Genomic DNA, 26,156 nt, shown 5'->3' with positions numbered 1-26,156 from the left:
TCTTATGCAAAGACAGCAAGCTCAAGACCCAGTTCAGGTACCGATGATTCCAGAGGCATACACAGCTGCCAGAGAACTACTCAGTCTTTCTGTACCAGTGTCCCTGGTGGTACAGGAAGAATTTCAGCCAGTAGTGGTGACTGCAGTTCCTACACTAGCTCTGCTAGAGCATGCAACCTGATGCCCTCTACACTTCTAGTACCTAAGAGCCAGTACATTCCAGAGGAAACCCACCATTAAAATCCTCAGTACCACCATCCCCAGGCTCAGCTTATCTATTTCCTGTCCACACAGGATCTGCTCCACTCTTATCGCAGGACTCAGAGTCATCTCCTTCAGACTCAGAGTTTGGGTCTGTGTCCCATTCAAAACAGGATGCATACCCCTCCATGAAAGCCTTGGGGTCCATGGGTCTCACAGCAGTCCCAGCAGTAAGCACATCTCAAGGCACAATGGCCTGTACAAGCACAGGCCTCACCACCATGTCAGTGGCCTTTCTGGACTCTGTGGGGTGTCTCTCCCCTGCTAGGACCTTACCTCACCCACCTCAGTTGACTTCTTTGAGGGTGTACTGAGATCATTGGCACCGCAGAGAACATTCTCTGACACCCAGTGCAGGTACCAAGCAGCTGGAAGTTGCTCAGACAGCTCCTCCATCACAAGAGAGACCAGACATTGCTTCAGCATCCTGGTACAGTCTTCCTCATCACCAGATGAGGCTGTAGAGGTGGTGAGCAATTCACTGACACAGGAAGATTACCAGGCTCACAAAGAACTGCTTAAAAGGGTGGCCTTAGTGTAAGACATTCGGGTGGAATTGGTCTGCAAGCAATCTTATAAACTAGTGGACATATTCGCTTCGACAGGTTCCTCCAAGTGGTGCACCTGATTAATGAAGCAATTCTGGAGCCACTCAGAACACTGTGGCACACCCTTTCTTCCCTAGCTCCTACAGCAAAATGTGCCCTTTCTAAGCATTTTGAATACGTTCACCCTCCCCCAGACTCTTGATGGCGGCAGCAGATAATGAGTGAATGAGGCAGGGGCACCAAGCATCGACGCAAAAGGGGAAGGAATCAAAGAGACTGGACTAGTTTGGTTGCAAACTTTATTAGATGATAGGGCTGTAACTCAGACTTGCTAACCAGCAAGCTCTTCTAAGTCGAGTTGATTTCACTCTGTGGGAAAACATGAAGTTTAAAGACAGGCTACCAGAGGACTTCAGGCAGGAATTTAATGTGGTGGTGGAAGAGGGCAAGCTGGTGGCCAGGACAGCTTGGATACAGCAGACTCAGCATCTTGGCTGCAGTCATCCTATCTTCCTCCTGAAGTACAGCAGCACATTGAAGTTCTGCCCTTTGAAGCGCCTCCCTCTTTGTGGGGAAAAAATGGACGATAGGCCATGTAGACTAAAAGATTCCAGGACAACTCTGAAGTTGCTTGGAGTCAACACACTGTGACAAGGAGGAAGCAGTTCCAGCCCCAGCAAGCTCACAGTTATCAGAGGTTTATCCCATGGACCCAAGACCTTCCAAGAAAAAGGGGCAGGAATTACAGGCATTGACCACCTCCGCCCCCTCTTCCTTTGTGACAGCAGGTTCCTCTCGACTAGCAGTTCAGTCTAAGCATGCATTTTGACAGGTTTGTTGATGGCAATATTATAGTTCCTACAGGCCCATCTGTTCCTTCCCATATGTTTGCCAATCATCTATCCCACTTCCTCTGTTCCTGGATTCATGTCACATTGAACTGGTGGGTCCTAAGCACAGTGATCCACCTTTCAGCTGTGGGGGCTCCCTAAGTGGATATGTTTGCCACAAAGGCCAACAGAAAATGCTATCAGTTCTGCTCCCCGGGGTTCTGTCAAGGCTGATTCCCCACTCTGGCACTTAGAGTGCAGAAAGTGGGGGCCCGCAAGGATTCTAAAAATTAGAATATGCATGCTGTCAGACTTTTTAACCTTTTACAGGTAAAGCAAGTAGAGAACAGGTGCCAAGAGGGATTTTATAGCTAATTGACTGGCTGGGTGTCCATAAAAGGGAACTTTCCCCCTCCCCCCTTCACTTATCATAGGGTCACAGCCAGGTTCATTAACAAACGCTTTCTTGCTACTATGGAAGAACTCCCTGCTCTATGCCTTTTCTGATACCATTCCTGTCCAGAGTCTCATGCAAGACCAAACAGGACCATGCTTGCCTTATACTAATAGCACCAGCGTGGCCTTGGCAATACTAGATCTCAGCCCTACTAGCATTGTCGCTGAGACCTTTTCGGTCTCTCCTGTTGGATCCAAATGTGATTTCTCAGGACTTCGGCTGTCTGCTGTACCAGCACCTGCAAGCCCTCTGCTTAACAGCATGGATGCTTCATGGTTAACACCATTAGAAAGTGCTTGCTCGAAAGACGTTAAGGAAGTACTTCTGAATAGCAAAAAGCCTTCAACCAGGCATACTTACCTGGCTAAATGGAAATGTTTTTATCTGGTCTTAATAGAAATGTGTCTCTCCAGAGCAAGCTTCCATTAACCATGTTTTGGACTATCTATTGCAACTAAAATACTAAGATATGACAGTTCTGTTAGAATACATTGAGCAGCTATTTGTTTATCACCGTTCAGTGGGTAATAGATTGCTTTTTTTAAACTCCATAACTATCAGATTTCTAAAAGGGTTAGACAGGTTATACTCACAGGTACAAGAACTTGTTCCCCCACGGGATCTCAACCTGGTGCTAACAAATTAATGGGACCACCCTCTGAATCTCTCACGTCTTGCTCCATACTCCACCTCTGTATGAAAGTGGGGTTTCTTGGTTGCAAAACCTCCTTGTCCTTTTGCTCTTCCCATGGGTATGTTCCTGGATCCCACCTTGTGACCTCGATCCAGATTTGTTGCCTGACTAGCACATGCGCGTGGTTTCAGCATCCTCCCCTTCTGAGGATGCTATGCAGTTCATGACCTTGTGGATTGTATGGTAGCCATGTTGAACTTACCTTCAGTAGCTGTAGAGCAGTGGTTCCCAAAGTGGGGTTCGCAGGATGTTTCAGGGGGTTCGCAAGAAAAATTTCATTAATGGCAGCCAGAGGACTCTACTGGGACCCAGTTGCAGGGCAGACAGCCCGAGCCCCAGGGAGAGCAGGGCCGGGCAGTTTGAGCTGGCAGCCCGAGCCCTCCCCTGTCAGCCAGGGAGCCGGCAGCCTGAGCCCCTCCCCTGTCAGAGGGGGAGCCAGCAGCCCGAGCCCCAGGGAGAGCGGGGCCGGGCAGTTTGATCCAGCAGCCTGAGCCCTCCCCTGTCAGCCAGGGAGCCGGCAGTCCGAGCCCCTCCCCTGTCAGAGGGGGAGCCAGCAGCCCGAGCCCCAGGGAGAGCGGGGCCGGGCAGTTGGGGCAGGCAGCCCGAGTCCCAGCGGTCAGTGGGGGAGCCGGCAGCCCGAACCACAGCGCTCCACGCAGGGCTGGCAGCCTGAGCCTCAGGGAGAGCGGGGCCGGGCAATTGGGGCCAGCAGCCTGAGCCCTGCCCCCATCAGCGTGGGAGCCGGCAGCCCGAACCCCCAGCCCGAGCCCCAGGAATTTGCCAAATCTCATCTAAAGCCAGAACCACAGCCCTCCTTGTTACCACCAGCCACAACCTCACCCGAAACTAGAGGTGGGTGAAAAATACCAAGCATTTTTCACAGAAAGTTTTGAATTTTTTTTCACATTTTTTCAAAATTCCCCAAGAAAAATTTACAAAAAACTGAAACAGAAAAATGGTCCATTTTCAAAAACTGTTTTCATGAAACATTTTTCTGATTTTTGAAAACCAAAAATGAATTTATTTTTATTCGAAACCATTTTTTTTTTTTAAACAAAAGCCAAAAAAACATTTTACAGAAACATTTTTGGTTTCTGGTTTTTCTATGTTCGTTAAAAAAAGTTTCAATTAAAAATATTTTTCAGAGGTTCATAGATTTCGGGGCCCGGCAATTGGGGCATCCATCACACTGAGGAAATTTAAACTTAAATCCCTGAAAATATTCATTTTTAGGAGGGGGTTCGCGAGATTTCACAATTTAGTGAAAGGGGTTCGCGGGCTGTTAAAGTTTGGGAACCACTGCTGTAGAGGAAACCTCCCATCCGGTATTTGATGATGTTGGAGCTACTTCCATGAATAGGTTGTCGCTTCCTATCTTGGATGTTTTTTGCAACTTGCTACGGCTATTTGGTCAACTCTAGCTTCCTGTCAGCCTGTTAAGTGCTGGAATTATTAATAATATTTGAAATCATTATTATTAATAGGGCAAACCACCAAACATCAATTTAACTATAAATTCCTTTATTAAGTCCAAAGGCCAAATGGTATTTTATACAGTTGCTCTAAACATGTCTAACAGACTAAAAATAAGCAGTCACTTCACCCAATATAGTAACAAAGTATTCATAAGCATGTGATCAGTATACTTACAAATAGGCCAGACCTAGGGAATGCCATCTCATCCTGTCATGCTCCAACATGATTAGGTGGTGTCTGACAACTCTTAGATTCATAACTCTTTTTATACCCTTGAAAAACAAATAATGTGATAGCCAATTACTACTTTAGCTAACTAATTTGAGACAGGATTACCCTAGTTTTGAATTTTAATTCAAATAAGATGTGCGACATCTTCTTTCCCAAGGTCTTTCCTCCTTATCAGGGAATTAGCAAGGGGGGTTAATGGGCCCACTTCACCTTGAATAGTCCCTTGAAATATGTATTAACTACTTATGCTAAACAATCTGTTTCACCTTGTATTTAGCTGTGACACTCCGAGTATGTTTCCCAGATCTGAAGAAGAGCTAGCTCTATGTAAACTCAAACGTTTGTGTCTCTCACCAACAGAAGTCGGTCCAATAAAAGATATTACCCCCTACCCACTTTGTTTTTCTAATACCAGAAGGTGATCCTCTTCCTGGGTCTCATGGGGTTGACGGCAGCTACCGCTTATGTAGCCCCCTTTAACCCTCTCAGAATGTTCAGGGTGTTTTGAGTTTATATACCCAGTCAGGACTGTCTTCATATGTTTGTCACCATGTCTCAGGATGTTCTGAATTTGCTGAGGTAGTGAACAAACAGATCAAGCGTTCTCAGGAATGTTCTGTTCAATCGGCCTTCATCAATTATAATGTCAGATACTTCCAACACTGGATGGGGATCCCATTTAGCTCAACTTACAATCTAAAGTCACTGGGCTTTTCAGGGAAAGAGCTTTGCACATTAATCATGGAATCAGCCATTGGCTTGGTTCTCAGATCATTCCTCCAGAGCTTTGCATATTAATTATAGAATCAGCCATTGGCTTGGTTCTCAGATTGTTCTCAGATGGTATGCAATGACCAGCCAGTGAGAGAAGCATTCACCAACCCCTGCTTGAACAGAACTTGTTTATCACCTTCTGGCGACCTGTCTTAACTCACATACCTTAAGAACATAGTGTATCTATACTGAAAACAACTCCTTAAATATCTGTACATATATCTTGCAGTGATTAGGATGACCAGTGCATTACTGGCTGTTGGTAGAGACCTCACATGCCACCCTTTGGCATGCTATTATGTAAACATCAGATCTAGGGGTTTCCTGTAAACCCCTATGCACCTCTTATTCCTGCTGCCAGTTGTCATCAAGGCCTCCCTGGATCACAGGCCTTCTGTATGCTTTCACTCCTTTCCATTTTAATTTAGAAAGTGGTGAAGATTTGTCAGGACAGCAAAAATTATATTGATTGCCCCAGCTTGGCCAAAACAGCAGTGATACATGGCTCTGCATCAGCTGTCAGACAGATAAAACATGCGTCTTCCTCTGTTTCGAAATATCTTGTCACAATAACAAGACAGGATTCTTTGTTCAAATCTACAGTTGCTTCATCCGACAGGTTAGGCTATCGGACTTGACTAGTCTTGAGCCATCATATTCTTCGTTGGTACAAAATGTTCTGCTTAGCTACAAGATAGTGTTATCTGTTAAAATGGACCAGATTTGTTGCTTAGTTGAGGGATAAATTTGACTTTCTAGTGACAGCTTCCATACCCTGTATTTTGCAATATTTAATGTACTTAGCGTCTGAAAGATTGTCTAATTTGTCTTTAAAAATTCATCTGGCTGTTGTTTCAGTTTACCATGTTTTGATCATTACTTGAATGCTTTGTGTATTGTTCTTTTGTTTTATTCATCTATTAAAGCAGTCTTCGTTACTGCTATTACATCAGCCAGAAGGGTGAGTGCATTGCATGCCCTGATTGCTAACCTGCCATTTATGAATTTTGACAAAGATTAGTGGTTCCTACACCTGATCCCAGGTTTTTATCAAAAATAGCGTCTGAGTTTCATATCAATCAGACAATTAATTTACCAGTTTTCTTTCCAAAACCTCATGTAGTTAAAGGAGTGTCTGCCTTACATACTTTCGGTGCTAGGTGAGCTCCTGCATACTACTCAGATGGCATTAAGAGTTTTAGGAAGTCATCTAGACTGTTTATTATACTAAGAATCATGAGTCATCCTGTGTCTGCTCAGACTACTGCCAGATGGGTTAAACAATGCATTGTTCAGTGTTGAGAGTTATGGAAATTCCTGAGCTGCCTGTTTTGCGGTCTCATTCTATTAGAGCTGTAGCTGCATCTTTTGCTTGTTTTAAATGTGTTCCTATTAGAGAAATTTGTAAAGCTGCTACTTGGAAGTCAGTATACACATTCACTAAACATTAGGCACTGGATCTAGTGTCTAGAGCAGATGCCAAATTTGGCAGAGAGGTGGCTCAATCGTTATTACTGAGGGAGGTTGTGGAATCCACATCATTGGAGATTTTTAAGAACAAGTTGGACAAACAACTGTCGGGTGGTCCCGGTTTATTTGGTCCTTCCTTAACACAGGGGTCTGGACTAGATGATCTCTCAAGGTCCTTTCCAGTTCTGCATTTCTATGGTTCGATGATGATTTAATTAGGACTCTGTTCTCATCTTCAGGGTTTTTCAGCACCGCTTGTCAATCTACCTGTAAATAGGAATATCTAGAGCCGCTCTAAAAAGAAATGAAGGTTACTTATTTGTAATCAGATTTCTTTGCGTTTACTCTGCATAGTCACACTTTCCCCTTTTTCTCAGAGCCCTATCCAGGTCTTCTGGGTTGGCAGCGGAAGGAACTGAGGTGGTAGAGGGAGCAGCCTTCCCTTTTATAGCCTCACCCTCGGAATGTTCAGAGACACCCAGAGAAGGAGTAGGAGGGGGTGGTACACAGGTGCTCCAATAGGCACTGCCTGGAGTGGGAGACAGTTCTACCATTGGGCGCCCTCAGGCAGTGCAGAGTCCATAAGTGTGAATACTCAGTCATCTTGAAGAACTCCAGTTACAAGTAAGTAACCTTCATTTATTTTTACTGAAAAATTTCAACTCTAGGAAAACTGACAAGAATGGTACTTCCCCAGTTCCAGTACAATTAGATTAGTGAGCAGAGTACAGTTGGGAAGATCAGAGGTGCAAAGTGAATGTAATTTGTTCCATAGCTATCATGGTCATATACGTTGGGTATGTATGTATATCTGTATAACTTATATTTTGGCACACAAACAAAGTAAAGGATTCTGTTCTCTGGTTTAGAAATCTAGGTGGACATTTTATGGATTTTACCACAGATGAATTATTTTCCATCCCTTACACACACAAAGATGAGGTAACTTAGTTGTCTTCTCCTTGAGTCATAATATTTTCTGTTGAGGTCCAAGTACTAGATCAAAACTCTGCAATTTTTACTTAAAAAGTCTCGGTGCACTGTAGTCCATCTTCCCTGAAGATTGCTTTGGTTTATCCTTACTACAAGGCCTAATTTCACTCTGCTTGTACTAAAAGGTGGGAAGACAGCATTGCCATTGAGGAGAATGATGCATGCTGTCCCTTTTAACAGCACCTCATCTCCATGTTTCACTGTCTTTTAATCCAGCCTGAGCATACCAATCAAAAAGCCACAGAGGAATGAAAAAGGGCTGAGAATAGTTCTGTCGTATGTTCAGATTTTGTATTTTTTGTCCTCTGTTTTCAAATAGGTACCTTACCCTTAGCTTCTCAAGAGTCCACAATTGTGGAAGACTTGCTGTATGTCTTGATTGGCGTGGATGGAAGATACATCACAGCACAGCCTCTCATAGGCAGGCAGAACCGAGCTTTCTTAGTGGATCCCAATTTGGACATGTCAGTCAAAGAGCTAGTGACCAGGATTCTTCCTGTAGCTGCGAGTTACTCCACTGTGACCAGGTATCCGATGTGGCCTTTGTTGTTCCCATGTCAGGATGTGTCTGTCTGGTTTGATCTGACACCCAGAATTGAATTACAGAATCTCAGTTTGTGATGTTTTATGCAATGTTTTATTTGCAAGTATGCTGCCTGGTTTAGAAACCACCTTAGTTTAGTTTATACCCATTGGGATGTAAAATAAAATAAAAAAAAAAACTCCTCAAAGTTGTGCAGCTGGCTTACAAGCCAACCCCTACCTGAGTCTCTATTGGGTCAGCACCTTAGCTTCAGCAGAGTGGAGCGGTAGTTGTGATGTCCTAGCATCACAGCTGTTAATGTGGTTCAGGGCTTTTGGGGTCTTAAATGGGGGCAGGAAGAGCAGTTTGTGGTGTTTGCATGCTGAATGCTTCTCTGAACTCTGGCTAGTGGGGTTGGGGTGACTGCTCACTGGGGGCACTCAGCACATACTAGTGAAGTAAATGGTTTACTCCACTTTACTTTTACATCTCCTATAAGTATTCTTCTTCTTTCATGTGGCATTTAAAAAGCCACGGGCTGAGATTATAGCTGAATCTTGAGATTTAGGGGGGAGGGATAGCTCAGAGGTTTGAGCATTGGCCTGCTAAACCCAGGGTTGTGAGTTCAGTCCTTGAGGGGGCCACTTCGGGATCTGGGGCAAAATCAGTACTTGGTCCTGCTAGTGAAGGCAGGGGGCTGGACTCGATGACCTTTCAAGGTCCCTTCCAGTTCTAGGAGATGGGATATCTCCATTTAAAAAAAAAAAAAAAAATTGAAAACCATTCTAATGCTTCTGCGGTAGCTAGGTGGATCCCTTTGTGTCACCACTGTAAGTGTGAATGGGACAGTTGTCTGTGATGTGACTGTGATGAGGTACAAACCAGGCAACACAATTTGGTGATTTTATTTTTTTTTTTGAATTTTCCATTTGTGGAGGAGATATTCACACCTGTATGTTGTCTGAAGTTGGTTATGTGCAGTCCACTGCCTATGGGGAAGACAGAATCCTGGGACTTCTGGGGGAGGAGATGACAATCTTCATGCAGTCTCCCCTGTTACGTGCCAAAGCACAACAAATGTAATCAAATCAGCAACTGAACGTCCTTAAAGGACCACCCGATCAGAAAAACAACGGTGATAATGGCGCGTGTCAGGGGCAAACCTTTCCTATAAGTATTAATTATAGTTCTTAGAAAGGAGCTCACTTCACCTTGAAAGTATTATCCAATCTCTCATCTCCTTTCCTTTCCAAACTCCTCAGTCATGCCCTCACTACTTGCTCTCTGGAGTTCTTTTCCTCCAGCTCCTTCCTAGGGCTGCTCCATGTAGCTCTATGCTCCCAAAAATTGTTCTCGCCAGAGCCTCAAATTAACTCTTCTGGCCAAATCTCAGGTCCTGTACTCCAGACTTCTGCCTTTGACACTATCAGCCATGCTCTTCCTCTTGAAGTCTTGTCCTCCTTTGGCTTTTGTGACTGTCTTTTTGTGGTTCTCTTACCTCTCTAATAATTTGCTCCAATGCCTCCCTTTCATCTTCCCCCACCCGTGCACACTTTCAATAGGTATCCCACAGGACTTCAGCCTTGGATCCATCCTATTCTCCTTATCCTATTGCTGGGTAATCTTATCCAGATGCCTACCATATTTACACTGATGACTCTCCAATCTACCTTTCCACTCCAGACCTCACTCCCTCCATCCAAATTTGCATCTCTGCCTGTCTGTCTGAACATCTCCTCAAGGGTGTCCAGCCACCAACTTAAACTCAGCATGGCCAAAACTGAACCCCGCTCCAAACCTTCCCCGTCTCCCACCTCTCTATCACTGTGGACCACATCACGGTACTCCTGTCACTCAGGCCAGTAACAGTCTCCACCCTCTCTCTAGACTTTCATATCCAGACCATGTTTCTTTTTCTGTTAACTTATTAGTGTTTTATTTATATATATATATACACAGGGGAAAAAACCATGACAGACTATACATAAACTTCTTATAATAGCTATATTTGATCCATTTAATTTTATCAATAAATAAATAAAATAGGAAAGGTTAAAATATAAATCAGTAATTTGTATTTTGTATAAACAAAATTTGTTTACAAATATCCAACTAATTAAAGAAAAATTATTAAGATAAAAAATAGAAGCAAGGGAGGTGTAGGTAGGGGGGCAGGGAAAGGCAGTGGGTAGAGAGCAGGAAGGAAGCATTTAATAGGATCATTCAGATACTTCCAGGAAAGCATCCCATGTCTCTGAGAATTTTTCTTGGCCATCACGGAAAGAGGGTCAAGCTTATGAAATCTATGTGCCAGTCTTCAATTGTTGGTCACTTTTTGGATTTCCATTTTTGTAGTAATTTTAGCAATTATTAGTGGTCTGCTTAGCCAAAATTTTTCAGATTTATTCAGCTTCCAGTTAACATCCATTAGGTTTAAAATGATATGTTTAGCTTGTAAGACCATTTTATTTTATAGGAAAAAATTAACTCTGCAGTTAAGTTCTGCTCAAAACCTACAGGTATAGGAGCATTCGCAGAGCATACGGGTGAAGTTAGCACCTGCTGAATCACAGTGCCAACGTTTGTCTGACTAAGCGGCACCTGTTTTGAACAGTCGGAGAGGGGTCTAATGCATGTTCCATATGATTTTCTGATGGATTAATCATAAACGGAGGTCCAAGGAACAGCTCAGAGCACTGGCTAAAATATGTTTCCATTGGTTAGCAGAGAATAATTGGCCTAGTTCCTCCTCCCATTTCTTTTTTAGGGAATCTGTATTTAAGTCAAATTTGCTGTCCAAGTTTGTATATAGTGTTACCATAGCTCTTGGCAATCTGGATAATAATTGAAGAAATGAAAGCAGTTCAGGTGGGTCGGGGTAGCTCAGGCATTAGAACCAAACAGATAGGAGATGCCGTTTTAAAGTTAGATACATTCCCACTCCTCCCTGGTCTGTAGATTGAACATCTTTTTTAATATTGTAAAGGAGAGGAAGGTATAATTTTCAATAAATTGACTGATAGTCAAACTCCCTTTCCTAATGCAGTCTGGCCAAATGATGGGGTTGCCTGCTAGAGAGAGTTTCAAGTTACCCCAGATAGAGGCCTTGCTATGTAGAAAAGGGTGATTTTTAAATTTAGTAGACGTATGCCAAGTATTTCTGACTGCCATAATAGTGGTAATTGTTCTTTAGGGAATCGATAGTAATCCAAATGCAGCACATTGGAAAGGGGTAAAGGAGCAACCAATTCTTCTTCCAGCTGGAGCCGATCTGGGGCTCTACAGCAGGAGGGAATGAGCTGCTGTGCAGCTTGGCTAAGAATTATTCCCTGATGATAAAGTTTGAAGTTGGAAAATCTAAACCCACCTCTTTTGACAGGGAGCTGTAATCTTTGTAAGGAGACTCTGGGTTTGTTACCGGCACCTCACAAGAAGGACTGAACATGTTGTTAATTTTGGTAAAATAAAAGGGAGGAATATAGATAGGGAGGGAATTCAGAATAAAAAGGATCCTGGAAAAGGCATTCATTTTAATTGTTTATTTTTCCCAAAGGAAGAGAGGTAGTGCCTGTCATCGATTTAAATTGTTGCTAATTGCATGGTTGAGGCTAGGTTAACCTTGCCTATGTTCTTAATTTCCTTTGGGAACAGGATGCCATGATATCTGAAGTCTCTGTTGCCATCTAAATGTCCCTACAGGAGAGCTACTTCCAAATAGATCCAATGAGATCATCATTGCTTCTGACTTATCCCAATCTATCTTGTAAGTCAGAGAATTTGTCAGTTATCTATTGTATGTAGGATATCTGGAATAGATTGATCCAGATCTCTAATAAATAAGGTGATGCCTGCATATGGAAGGATTTTGTCTCCTGAGTCCCTGATTTGATCCCTTAAATACCTGTGTTCCCTAATATGATATTGCAAGTGGTTCTAATGCTAGATTGAAGAGGAGAGGGGAGAGCAGGCATCCCTGGTTAGTTCCCCCCAAAAAATCAAAGGAGGGATATTGTGCTATTTTTTAAGATGTGAGAGTTGAAATTATAATATAACAGTTTTATCCATGAAATAAAGAATTTCCCCACTCAAATTTATCTAGGGTAAGAAACTGATATTGCCTTTTCACTCTGTCAAAGACTTTCTATGTGTCAAGATGATTAACTGATTGCATGGGAATTTCTAGAACGTTGGTGGAATGCAATAACATTAATCACCTGTGTGTGATCTGAATCATGCTTTTTTTTTTTAAAATAAATCTCACTCGATTGGGATGAACCCTATCACTCATTACTTTTTCAAGCCTCTCAGACAGTATTGAAAGTATTTTATATAGTATTGATTAAAGAGATGGGTCTATAGTTATTATACTTTTGCACATCCTTACCCAGTTTAAATAGTACAATAGTTAGGGCTTTCCTCATAGTAGGACGTAACATATCTTTATTTAAGGCGTTTTTGGAAATGTATAATAGCTTAGGAGCCAGAATTTCTTTGAGACTTTGATAAATTCTATCAGTAAGCATCCTCCTGGTGGGGGAAGTCTTGCTCAGGCTTATTTCTTTTATGAACTTGATTATTTCCTTGAATTGCAAGGGAGATGTCAGCCTTGTATGTTGCTCTTCTGAGATTTGTGGGAGGTTGAGTTTGAACAACTTTATTCGGCTCTTTTGGGTCAGGTGGTGAATTATTATCGTAAAAAATTATTGAACTGGTAGAATTTCAAAAATTGATTATTGAGCTCTTTTTAATTAGTAATAACCTATCCTTATTCTGATTTGAGGAATACTATTCGGGATGTTTGGCCTCTCACTTTTAATCTGCATGCAATAATTTTATCCTCTTTTTCCCAACTCCCAGTGTGTTTGTTTGAGTATAAAAAGAGCGAATTTGGCTTGTGCTGAAGTCAATCTATTTACTTCACACTGAAGATTAATTTTTTAAGATTTCCTTGGGAGGGGTAGTTTGCACATTCTAAATCTAGACGTTTAAATTGTTTGGTTAATTCCAGGAGCTGAGCCTGGTAAGCCCTCTTTCTAACCACTGAGTATGAAATGATCCTTCCCCTAATAAAAGCTCATCCTATAGGGTAGGTCAGGATATCTCTGGCATATCATTTGTTTTGAAGAAAAACCCAATTTCTTCTGTGACAGAGTATTGAGAATGTTTATCTTTCAAAAGAGAGGAGTTCAGTCTCCATCCTTTACAAATCCAGTTTGTCTTGGGAGGGGGAAATTGTAGTATTGCTGGTGCATGATCAGAGATCATGATAGACTTGATTTCGTTATGAAGCACTGAGTCCATCAAATTTGTAGAAATCCGGAAGAAATCTACTTGTGAATATGTGGAATGTGGAGAGGAGAAAAAAAAATAAAATCCTTCATTGTAGGGTTTTGCAACCTCTAGACATTTTTTCACCCTATTTTTTACATGTGATCTTTTATAATGCTTCTAGCATGTGTCCAAAAAAAAGAGTCCAACACTTCACTAAAATCTGCTATGATGACTGATTCTAGTGGGATACTAATTAATTTGGAAAAAACTTGTTTAAAAACCCAGACTATGTCTAATTTTTGCTACTTCTTCCTATGTAATATTTCTAAGATTCAGTATTCTCTTTCTGTCTACACAGCTAAAAATCTCAGCCAGGTCCTACAGTAATCACCTCTTCACTGCAACCTTGCCTTTCTTTAGTCCGTTCACATTGCTGCTGCTCAGATCATCTTCCTGGCTTGTTATTGATCACATCACACCCTTCTCTGTCCCTCCACTGGCTTCACCTTCACCTTTAAGGCCCTTGACAATTTAACTCCACCCTACGGAGTTGCTTTCTTAGTTCACTGCAATGTCAAGCTCACTTTCACTTTGCCAACTTGCCCATCCCTTACCACCTAGCAGTTAGTTGCTGAGCCCTGCTGTGACCATGACTAGGCAGGTGGTGAGCTGGGACTGCCTGTTCCTTCCTTCCTGTTCCTACTCTCACTAACTCCCCCATACCTGCCATTCCTCTCCCCTGACCTGTGTTCCCAGATTAAAAACCCAACGTGAAGCCCGTAACTAACTAACTGTGTGCTGATCAGCACAATGCTTATTTGCATGTATGTTATTCCCAGATTTCATCTGTGTGTATTTTTTGTAAGCTCCCTGGAGCAGGGAATGTTCTTCATCTATGTTTGCCTTTGAGTGCTACTTTAATTAAAAATATTGTTGTTAAAGTCCCCCAGCGGCTAGAATCAGAAGCACATATGAAGTCAGCAATAGCTTATTACCCTACATTTCACATAGCACCAGGGGGAGGGAATGCTTTTAAAAATAGAAAAATGTGATGGTTAAACAACAAAAATTGACTGGAGGGAGTCAAGGCAAGTATAGCCCTTAAAGCTACTTTATATTTATTTTTTAAAAAACTGCATAGATTTCAAGATGACAGTGCAGCTTTTAACTAGGTTGCACTCTGCCCTTCATGCTTCTACAATGACATGTAAATACAGCTCCTGAAAATATAAACACTGCCTTGACAATTTTTTGTACGGCTTTTTGCAGGTTCATTGAGGAAAAATCTTCGTTCGAGTACGGGCAGGTAAATCATGCTTTGGCAGCAGCAATGAGGACCCTTATCAAAGAATACATGATTCTTATCACCCAGCTGGAGCATCTTCAGAGACAAGGGCTTTTGTCCCTACAGAAACTGTGGTTTTATATCCAGCCCACAATGAGGACCATGGAGATTCTTGCTTCACTTGGTAGGTGTCCATACTTTCTAATGATTGTTAAATTTTTCATGCCTTTGTCATGAGGTTCCAAAAGCTGCATAGAACTATAAATGATGCCCACATTACATGCAGTAATCTGCTTCTGTACAGTGTTCAAAGTGAACTCTAAAGAGGATTTTAATTATCAAAACTCTGTTATGAGATTCCAGAAGAGGACCAAGTAGCAGTGGTTTAATTAGTGCTGTATTAACAGGTTTACTGACTTGTTACTGACTTTAATGTGCCTCCATAACACTGTTTGTTAGTGACAATCATAGTTAAGATTGAATCAGTCCTCTTCAGTTTGATGGGGCCTTAAAACCCCTCTGTAGCCTAACCAGAGGTTTTTGGTCAAAATAAAAATCTGTTCTTTAAAGATTCTCTGAATTTTGAAGTGAAGGGGAGGGTGTGTACTGCTTCAGGGAGACCAGATGAACTGTCTTAAAAGTGCCACTTCCTTAAATTTCCCTTTCCTGGAATGCTATAGCTAACAAGCTAAGTTAAGGTTCCCCTTGCTCTGAAACATGCAGGTGTCCTGCAGTTCCCATCTCCTGCCCCACACTGTAATACTAACCCATTCATTTGCCCCAAGTACAGTATTTCTTTAGTATAGTACTTTTGAAGAAGAAAGCCATTCTGGCATAACTGCAGAATGCTGTGCCAAGTTTGGGAGTGTATTTCCTTGGCATGACCACATACTTCCAGTCTCGATGCAATTCAACAAATTCTTCTCAGTTATGGCTAGTAGTACTTTGCACTTGCCCCATTGCTTTAGCAAAGCATCCCCTTTACCCAAATTTTATTGTATTCCTAACTGAATTCAGAGGTTGAAGCAATTTGCATGAGAACTGTGTGTGTTAGTGGAGAAAATAAACATCTACCACCAGTGGATACATCTACATAGTGAGCGGCAGCAAGTCTGAGCCCAGGTTGACAGGCTCAGGCTTGTGCTACACACTAAAAATAGCTACGTAGACATTGCGGCTCGAGTTGGAGCTTGGGTTCTGAAGCACCCCCCATTCCCCCAGGCTTCAGAGCCCGAGCCTCAACATCTACATATCTATTTTAGTGTGGGAGCGTGAGCCCCGCACGCCCGAGTCTGTCAACCTGGGCTCAGACTTCCTGCCACTTCCTGTGTAGATGTACCCTTAGAGACCAGGCTTCTCTTCCCAGCTGTGTCACTAATGTCCTATGTAATCTTTAGCAAGTCACTTTAGGTATGTCTGCACTCATGCTAGGAGTGAGTCTCCCAGCCCGGGTAGACAGACGATTGTAGCTCGACTTGAGCTAGCGTGCTGAAAATAACAATGTGGATGTTGTGGCTCTAGTGGAGACTCAGGCTAGCTACCTGAGCTCAGTCCCAAATAGTCAGGTCGACTTGAAAGCCCGAGCTGCTGCTTGAGGCACAACGCCCACACTGCTATTTTTAGTACACTAGCTTGAGCTAGTATGAGTCTTGTCTACCCAGGCTAGGAGGCTCACTCTGAGCTGCAATGTAGACATACGTTAGGATTCCTCAATTACCCATCTGGAGAATGGACCTGTTCCTGTGTCCCCTGGGTCTAGGGAGGTTTTTGGACCCTGATCCTGCAAACATTTGTGCATGTGCTTGACTTTAACCCTGGTGACTTGGAGGATTTTTTAACATCTGTTCTTGTTTTATTAAAAAAATGTTTTCAGGTCACCTTTAAATGTTGACTGCATAGCGGAATGGCTGCTGAGACTCAGCTAAATAATAGCATGTGTGCACTTCAAAAGTGAGGAGCATGCTGCATTTTATGTAGCAGCTGAGTTAATAAACCACAATTCTTATGCTGAAATCTAGCCAACTAATTAGCTGATAACTCTTTCCATAACAAGATGTTTGTGTGAATTGCCAATAGTTAAGCCAGTGTTTCAGAATTCTCAGTCTGTTACTTTGAGCCTTGATAGCCTTTAACAAAATGACTCATTCTGTAAATGTGTAGATTTAAATTAAATGCCTTTTGCCTTAAGAGTTTTTCTCTTTTTTTAATTATAGCCACTTCTGTGGATAAAGGTGAGTGTATGGGAGGGTCAACCCTTAGCTTACTTCACGACAGGACCTTCAACTATACAGGAGACAGCCAAGCACAAGAGCTGTGTCTATACTTAACCAAGGCAGCCAGCGTGCCTTATTTTGAAATTCTGGAGAAGTGGATCTATAGAGGCATCATCAATGATCCATACAGGTACAGAAACATTGAAACAAAATTAATAAATCCTGATTGTTAGTTTTACATTTTCTAGTGCACTGTAATATTGGTTTGCTTTTGAGTAAATGATGGTAGCACCAAAATAAAGTGCCTATTTTACACATATTAAAAACACAATTGTACAACGAAGAATAAAACTAGTAGCCTGTCTTTGCCCCCAATCCTGGGGATGTGTGGAAAAAACCCTGAAAATGAAGTCCAGTCCTCTCCCCTGATGTGCCCTCAGGGCAGCCCTGCATTCCCCAAAGCCTGGGAATATAGGTAATCAGATTCAAGCTATTTCCAGGGATGGAGAAGCAGATTCTAAAGTCAGGAGCTCTTGGGAAGAATGTCCTGCCAACAGTGCTCAGTTTCTTTTTTTTCTTTTTTTGAGGGAAGTCCAGCTTAAGTGCCTCCCCTGACCGCAACTGTGGAGGTATGTCACAGGGAGAGGGGCTTCTTTCAACCTCACTGGTCCCAAGCCATGTAGGGCTTTATAAATGAAAACCAATGCCTCATGTTTCACATGGAAAGCAGTAAGAAACCAGTGCAGATCATGCTTGTTCACAGTCCAACAGAATTTCTTTTCTTTTTACAAAGTTTGATAACTTAAAAATGGCATAAAGGGATTTTATCGTAATATGGGGAAATGGCATTTTCTAGAGTGCACACTTTTTAGATTTACTTTTCATCCTTGTATAACTCAAACCAGAATTTTCTTCAGTGGCTTGGCTTTTAATTTTAAGGCCAATCTATACTATAGAAATTTGATAAGTTTGTAGCCATGCTATACAATATCTGACTCCACACAAGGTTTACTTCTCTTGCCATGGTTAAAACATGGTTCCTCACTGTGAGTGGTACCAGTACTGCTCAATAACAAGGCTGTAACACAATTTGTCAGGCTGTGACAACCTGCACTGGAGATGGAACCAACTTGTGACATACCAAGGTACAATCCAGACCAGTGGGGAGCTATGTCACCTTGCCCTGTAACCTGGGGTGCTGTGCAATACCTTGCTGCTGTAGCCTCCAACCTGGACTGCTCACCAACTGCCACCAGCATGCAGATCACTCCCAGATGTGTTTGTGTAACTGCAGCCTGTCAGTCACAGCCTGGCTTTCACCAGCCTTGGTTATACTGCAGGGTGACTCCAACACACTCCCAGTTCCGGATTTCCCCCCAGAAATGTGTATCCTGTACTGCCCAGCCCTCTCCTGGATAGTCCAAATATATTAAGCCCATTATTCCTTGAAGGGAATAATATACACTAGCCTATTATCCTAAATAGAGTTACCCAGACACGCTGGATTAGACAAAACAATAAAACATGTTTATTAACCACAAAGAGAGAGATTTTAAGTGAATACGAGTAATGCGGCATAAAAGTCAGAAATGGTTACGATAAAAATAAAACGCTTTCTAGTGCCTAACTTAACAAACTGTATCAGATTCAAGCAAACTATCTCACCACATGCTTCCAACAAGTTTACTGACCAGACTCTTCAGGGCAGGGCTGTGGGGTTTGGAACATACGTTAATAAAAGATTCCTCTGTATGATGTTAACTTCATATACAATGTTGCCACACATATTTTATCATACTATACTGACCAGCCAATTTTGAGTTTTCAAATGATACCTTACAAGGCATACCTTGCACAACGATTACTACGGTAGTATGTAGGAGGATGTGAATACATGGGAGTATTCCATCACACACCTATCTGGGTCTGTGTAACCAGGCTAGCCAATCTTCCTACATCCCAGGTGTCTGTACTGAAGAACATCCCAAAATCCATGATGTAAAATACTTGCAGTCCTCTGTCCCTGGCATGAGTGTTTGAGGCAGCATGGGGGAAGGACAGCTGCTTATTTTTTTCCTTAGAATGCACTGATGCAAGAGTTACTGTACATCATGGTAGATGTTGTCAAGCCAACATGATTATGCCAGAAGAATGCTGCTGTTTGGTTGTACTGGACCTTGTTGCTATAAGTAGGCACTGACCCAGTTGTATGATTCTAGCTGTAGTATAGATAACATTCTTCCTGAGGATTGGTGGCTTTGACATAGGTTAAGGAATTTCATTTAGTAATAACTAAAAAGATAATTTAATAAAACTAAAAATATTTTAAAATTTCATGCTGCTGTCATCTCATTTTGAACAATACCGACTATATGAATTCATGTCTGTGGAGCTCTGCACACAAAATGCAGTGTAAACTGATTATGACAGACCATTTGAGCTTTGAATCATCTTAACCATGACTGCTTCAGCTCCCTGTCAGCTAGCCTTCCCTTTCATCATCCTGCCATATTTGAAAAATGTGGTAATTAAATGTGCTTTTGTACTCTCCAGGGCTAAGTTTAAAAAAAAAAAAAACACCTATAAAAATAGGTGGCCCAGCTGGTCAGGGAGACTTCCTGCTGGGTCCCCTGTTCTGTCAGTCCCTAGTTTTCACAGGAATGCACAGCCCCAGACTCAGCAAACTTTGACTGGAATGAGGGGTTGTTAGATCACATGTTTAAATGCACATGCTTTTAGTCTGTGGCCATATAGTCAAATGCACTGGAACCTTCTTTGACTCTTTTTTTTGTTTTTAAAATTCAAGGAAATTAAGTGCAAAAAACTATTAACGTATAGTTATAGTTAAGATTTTACACACACTCAGGTCAGATTGAAAACCACCTTATTTCTGCTCAGTTTGTGTAGTGTTAGCTATAGTCCGTTTTAGTGCTCCCTCGCTCTCAAGCAGGGAGGGAGGCCACTCTGCCTCACTGCAGCAGCAGTTGGGCTCAGGCCCCGCTAGCGGGGCTGAGCTGCAAGCAGTCTATAGCTCATAGCTTCCTAATGGGACACACAACCATTAACAGTCTGGAGCTCTAGCCCGCTTGAGAGGGGCAAAGTAGAGCAGTAAGCAGTCTTTAGCCCAGAATCTTCTGGCTAGGGCTGACACCAATCAAGAGTCCAAGGCTCTGGGCCTCTAGGCAGGCAGAGCCCACAGCCTCCTGGCTGAGACAGACAGCATTAACAGTCTATAAGGGAAACTCCTACCCTCTGGGCAGGGCAGAACAGGGAGCAGTCTTTAGCCTAAGTCTCCAGGCTAAGGCAGACAGCAGTCAACAGTCTAGGACTCTTGGGGCAGAGAAAGGGGGCAGACTTTAGCCTAAGCCTCCTGGCTAGGGCAACCAGCAAACATCCAGTCTGGGGCTCTGGCCCTCTGGACGGGATAGAACATGGAGCAGACTTTTGCCTAAGCCTCCTGGCTAGGGCAGCCAGCAAATACAGTCTGGACCCCCAGTCTTCTGGCTGGGGCAAGCCACAAAGAATGCACAGGCCTTCTAGCCTAGGGGTGAATAGGCCCCACCCTACTCTACCAGGTCTCAGCCCAGGGCCCTAACAGTGGCAGATGGTTCTGCCACTAGGTCACTGGGGATCCCACCAAAACCTGCTGACTCGTGCTCCAGCGACAAAACCAGACAAAATCTGGTTTCCTTGGGTTATTTCCTACCCCAGTCCAGGGGTCCTGGCAACGCCTGTCCAGGGTTGGTCTCCTCTGGGGACAGGGCACTGCACAGTGTAGTTTCAGCTCCAGAGTTCTGCAGTGGACTGAAGACAACTGCCTCCTTCCATGTCTCCCGCTCAACTGAGCTGCAGCGCCCTCCCTTTATATGTCCTGCCCCGCCCTGGTACTTCCGGCAAGGGGAGCGGGGCAGGTTTGTCTCTTCCCACCAGGGGGAGTGTAGTGGTCCCTTGCTCTCAAGTTTGGAGGGAGGCCACTCCACCTCACTACATCCATTAACAGGATTATTTAACAGGACAGGTTATCAACAGTTTGAGTTACAGTTACTCTGGGAACTGAAATGTGAAATATCCCGGTTTTTGTGGAATTAAGTTTTTTATTGATGCATTTTTTGTAATCTAACAGATTATGGAATATTTTCATTGTGTGTTTAATGATTGGATAACATTTTTAGAATACTAGAAAAATTATAGTTCATATTGATTGTTTAGATATTTTATTTTCGAGAGAAACATGTTTTCTTGCGGTGGGAATGTACATATTTCACTAAAATTATGCTAATTTCTTAGTTTATTCCACTGTAATTGAATTGTGCTTAGCCCTGGTAGAGGTCTTCTAAAATTCCATAATTACAAATGGTGCTTTATATATGGCTTCACTTATTTACATTCCCCAGTGGTGAAGGCTACAGGTCAATACTGAGACTCACCATATTGCCATTTCTGTTGCCACAACTGAATACCAATCATCAAGACACCAATGCTCATGAAACATTTATTAGGAATTATTCCAGGAGCCAGAAGTCTTATGGATTCCCATTTCTGATAGATCACATTACCAGTTTGAGGTCAAGTTAAATAGTAATCTTGTTTGTACTTGTTGTATCTAAAAAACCCGCTTTAATTGCACAGTGAGTTCATGGTGGAAGAACATGAGTTGCAGAAGGAGAAGATACAAGAGGATTATAATGACAAATATTGGGATCAAAGATATACTGTTGTTCAGCAACAAATTCCATCATTCCTACAGAAAATGGCTGACAAGCTACTTAGCACAGGTAAGTAAGTGACTGTGACTCTGAATGTATAGAAGTGTCTAAGATGTACAGTGACAACACAGGATGGAAAGTGATTGGTGCTATAAATTCTTCTACTATTCAGCTCATAGTTGCACTAAACGACATTAACATTTTAAATTGCACTTGAGATGCACAGACGTGCATAATGTGATACAGTGTGGCCAGAGGGCAGCAGGAGAGTGATCGAGGGGAGATATGTAAGCCCCAGGATGATGAGAGCCCTATTCCCTGTAGAGGGAAGAGAGGTTGCTATAGATTAATTAGAGCACCTGAAGCCAGTCACCTGATTAAAAACCCTCTGTTTCAATCGACAGGGAGAAAAGAGTTGAAGCAGAGTGGTTTAGTGTTGGAGCAGAGAGCAGTTTGAAGGAGTTGAAGCAGAGTGGTTTGGTATTGGAACAGAGAGCAGTTTGGAGGAGAGCAGTTTGGAGGAATTGAAGCAGAGTGGTTTGGTGTTGGAGCAGAGAGCAGTTTGGAGGAGAGCAGTTTGGAGAAGTGCTGTGGCGGGCCAGAAGACCAAGACCCTAGGTAAAGGAAAACCCGGCTTGTGCAGAGCAGAGAGACTCCACAGAGACAAGGGGTTGAGAAAAACTTGGCCCAAGCGGAGAGAGGGCAGGAAGCCCCCACAAGCTAGAAGGCCGAAGAGGGAAGTGGTCCAGGGGAAAGTATCGCTAGTTCAAGTGGTCTGCCACTGTCCCTAGGGCCCCTGGGCTGGGACCCGGAGTAGAGGGCAGGCCCGGGTCCCTCCCTCTCCACTCCCCTTCTCTGGGACACTAGTGGGACAGTTGATACCCCAGATCAGGGGCGAGAAACAGCGCCCTGAAACCCCCCACAAGAGGAGAAAGCGCAGGACCCATCATAATAGTGCCGGCAATTTGCCACAATAATGAAAGTCAGTAATCACATCAACTTTTCTGTTTCACATTGTCAGTGTATGATTTGGGGCTATTAATCAGCATTTTTTATTATGGGAAGACTACAGTATGCCTTGGCATACTCCTTCCAGAGAAGAAGGATCAACTAATGGTTAAGACACAGGATTGGAACCTGGGAGTGTTGAGTTCTATTCTTGGATATGTCATTTCCCTTCACTGTGCCTCAGTTTCCTTGTCTGTAAAACGGTGATGATAATCTATTAGGGCTGTCAAGCAATTAAAAAAAAATTAATCACACGATTAATCGCTCTCTTAATAATAGAATGCCATTTATTTAAATATTTTTGGATGTTTTCTACATTTTCAAATATATTGATTTCAATTACAGTACAGAATACAAAGTGTACAGTGCTCACTTTATATTTATTTTTTATTACAAATATCTTCACTGTAAAAAAGAAAGAGATAGTATTTTTCAGTTCACCTAAAACAAGTACAATCTCTTTATCATGAAAGTTGAACTTACAAATGTAGAATTATGTACAAGAAAATAACTGCACTCAAAAAATAAAACAAAGTAAAACTTTAGCGCTTATAAGTCCACTCAGTCCTACTTCTTGTTCAGCCAGTCATTCAGACAAACAAATTTGTTTATATTTGCAGGAGATAATGCTGCCCGCTGCTTGTTTACAATGTCCCCTGAAAGTGAGAACAGGCGTTCGCATGGCACTATTGAAGCCAGTGTTGCAAGATTTTTACGTGCCAGATGCGTTAAAGATTCATATGTCCCTTCATGCTTCAGCCACCATTCCAGAGGACATGCGTCCATGCTGATGATAGGTTCTGCTCGATAACGATCCAAAGCAGTGCAGACTGACACACGTTCATTTTCATCATCTGAATCAGATGCCCCCATCAAAAAATTGATTTTCTTTTTTGGTGGTTCCAGTTCTGTAGTTTCCGCATTGGACTGTTGCTCTTTTACGACTTCTGAAAACATGCTCTCGGATTTTGGAAGGCACTTCAGATTTTTAAACCTTAGGTTGAGTGCTGTAGCTACTTTTAGAAATCTCACATTGGTACCTTCTTTGCGTTTTGTCAAATCTGCAGTGAAAGTATTCTTAAAACGAACATATGCTGGGTCATCATCCGAGATTGCCATAACACGAAATATATGGCAGAATGCAGGTAAAACTGAGCAGAAGATATACAGTTCTCCTCCAAGGAGTTCAGTCACAAATTTAATTAATGCATTATTTTTTTAACGAGCCTCATCGGCATGGAAACATGTCCTTCTGGAATGGTGGCCAAAGCATGAAGGGGCATACAAATGTTTAGCATACCTGGCATGTAAATACCTAGCAGTGCTGGCTACAACAGTGCCATGAGAACACCTGTTCTTATTTTCAGGTGACGTAAATAAGAAGTGGGCAGCATTATCTCCCGTAAATGTAAACAAATTTGTTTGTCTTAGTGATTGACTGAACAAGAAGTAGGACTGAGTGGATTTGTAGGCTCTAAAGTTTTACATTGTTTTGTTTTTGAGTGCAGTTATGTAACAACAACAAAATCTACATTTGTAAGTTGCACTTTCACGATAAAGAGATTGCGCTACAGTACTTGTATGAGGTGAATTGAAAAATACTATTTCTTTTATCATTTTTACAGTGCAAATATTTGTAATAAAAATAATATTAAGTGAACACTATACACTTTGTATTCTGTGTTGTAAATTGAAACAAAATATTTGAAAATGTAGAAAACATCCAAAATATTTAATAAATTTAAATTGGTATTCTATTGATTAACAGTGCGATTAAAACTGTGATTAATCGAGATTAATTTTTAAATTGCGATTAATTGTTTTTTAGTTAATTATGTGAGTTAACTGCGATTAATTGACAGCCCTATAATCCATACTTACCTCACAAAAGTGGGTTGTGAGTCTTTGTAAACAGCTTTGAAATCCTCACATGTAGCCTGGGGCCTGACTTTCAGAAGGGTGCAGCACCTACAACAAGCCTGAGTTTCAAAAGGTCTTTGCTCTGATTTAGGCACATATATGAAGTAATCCAGTTTTTCACACATCTCCAACATCCCATCAGTTCCCATTGTTCTCAGTGAGAAGTGCTAGGTGCTCCGCATTTCTGAGATATAATCCCTGATTTTCAAAGGTTTTGAGTATCTGCAGCTCCCATTGACTTCATTGAGAGCTAAGGTTGCTCAGCATTTCTGGATATCAGGCCAGTTCTGAGTGCCTATATGTGGATTTAGGAGTCTAATTTTAGATACCTAGGGTAAAAATTTTAAAAGTGCTTGAGTCCTCTTGACTCCTAAACCACATAGACATTTTTGAAAATTATACCCTTATATTTGAAAGTTTTGGCCTAAATGTCTACCTGTTTGAGAGAGTGCAAATTAATTGCATTAATATTAGTCAGACTAAACAGCCTCTGCCACTTTTTTCTTTTAGGGAAATATTTAAATGTTGTTCGAGAATGTGGTTGTGATGTTACCTGCCCTGAGGCTAAAGAGGTCATCTACACATTGAAAGAGCGAGCATATGTGGAGCAAATAGAAAAAGCTTATAACTATGCTAGCAAGGTTCTTCTGGATTTCCTAATGGAGGAAAAAGAACTTGTGGCTCATTTGAGGTTTGATTTATTTCCTAAATGTATATTAATGTTTGTATTTAATAGTGAAGTAATGATCTTTTCACCTTTTGTTTTTTTTCCATGTCATGTTACCATTACATCATTGCAGTTCCAATAGAAATTCTGATCTGTAAAAATAAAGCAAACTAGATTTATGAGTTTAATGTGAAAAACAAATGGCTCTGTCAAGTATTAGGTCAAAAATGTATCTCAGTTGGAATTCACAGAATCATAGACATATTAAATCATCCAATGTATTCCTCAGGGCCAGTGCAGGATCATTCTTAATAGGATGCTTCGTAGTGATTTGTCCAGTCTGGTTTTAATTATCGTCCACTTTTATGTTGTATGTAATCTGTTCAGCCAGCAGCAGATGTATTCTATCTGAAACTTTCAGTTGTCAAGCAAATTTGTAGATCCCTGTGTGACCCAAGTTCTTGGTCTCTCAAAACCTTCAGAACTAAGTGGGGAAAACCACCCAGCCAAAGGACCAGTGCAAAAACAACCCAGTAGAACGCTGCAATTAGCTGCTGGCCAGAAACCTCAACAAGCAAGCCTTAAAATAGCTCCTTCCCCCATATTTCCCGCATAGGTCACTGTGGTTCTCAAAAGACCACATCAAATAAAGTGTGAAAGCAGAAGGCTGGAGCACCTATGGTGCAAATTCCTCATGGTCAGTCCCTGAAAAGGTGAGTACCTACCTGTGGACATCTGCTACAGCCTTAAAGGCAACTGAAAGAACCTTATACAATTGCATTTGTCAAATCATGACCAGCAAAGCTGGTCCATGCAGTAAGATACCTAA

At 42.1% G+C, this 26,156-nt stretch overlaps 1 protein-coding gene across 1 annotated transcript in view; it reads left to right on the top strand.

Annotated features, from left to right (window-relative positions):
- TUBGCP2 (tubulin gamma complex component 2) overlaps positions 1 to 26,156 on the top strand; it is a 90,284-nt gene that overhangs the window by 15,272 nt on the left and 48,856 nt on the right. The window contains exons 6-10 of the mRNA XM_065407949.1: positions 8,054 to 8,261; positions 14,798 to 14,997; positions 17,027 to 17,216; positions 21,656 to 21,801; positions 25,171 to 25,351. Of these exons, the coding sequence (XP_065264021.1) occupies positions 8,054 to 8,261; positions 14,798 to 14,997; positions 17,027 to 17,216; positions 21,656 to 21,801; positions 25,171 to 25,351 (925 nt within the window). The remainder of the gene's footprint in view (positions 1 to 8,053; positions 8,262 to 14,797; positions 14,998 to 17,026; positions 17,217 to 21,655; positions 21,802 to 25,170; positions 25,352 to 26,156) is intronic.

The sequence above is a fragment of the Emys orbicularis genome, chromosome 7, assembly GCF_028017835.1.
Source record: "Emys orbicularis isolate rEmyOrb1 chromosome 7, rEmyOrb1.hap1, whole genome shotgun sequence".
Classification (NCBI taxonomy): Eukaryota; Metazoa; Chordata; order Testudines; family Emydidae; genus Emys; species Emys orbicularis.
Note: the sequence above shows the minus strand (reverse complement) of the source record. Positions and strands in the feature narration are given on the sequence as shown.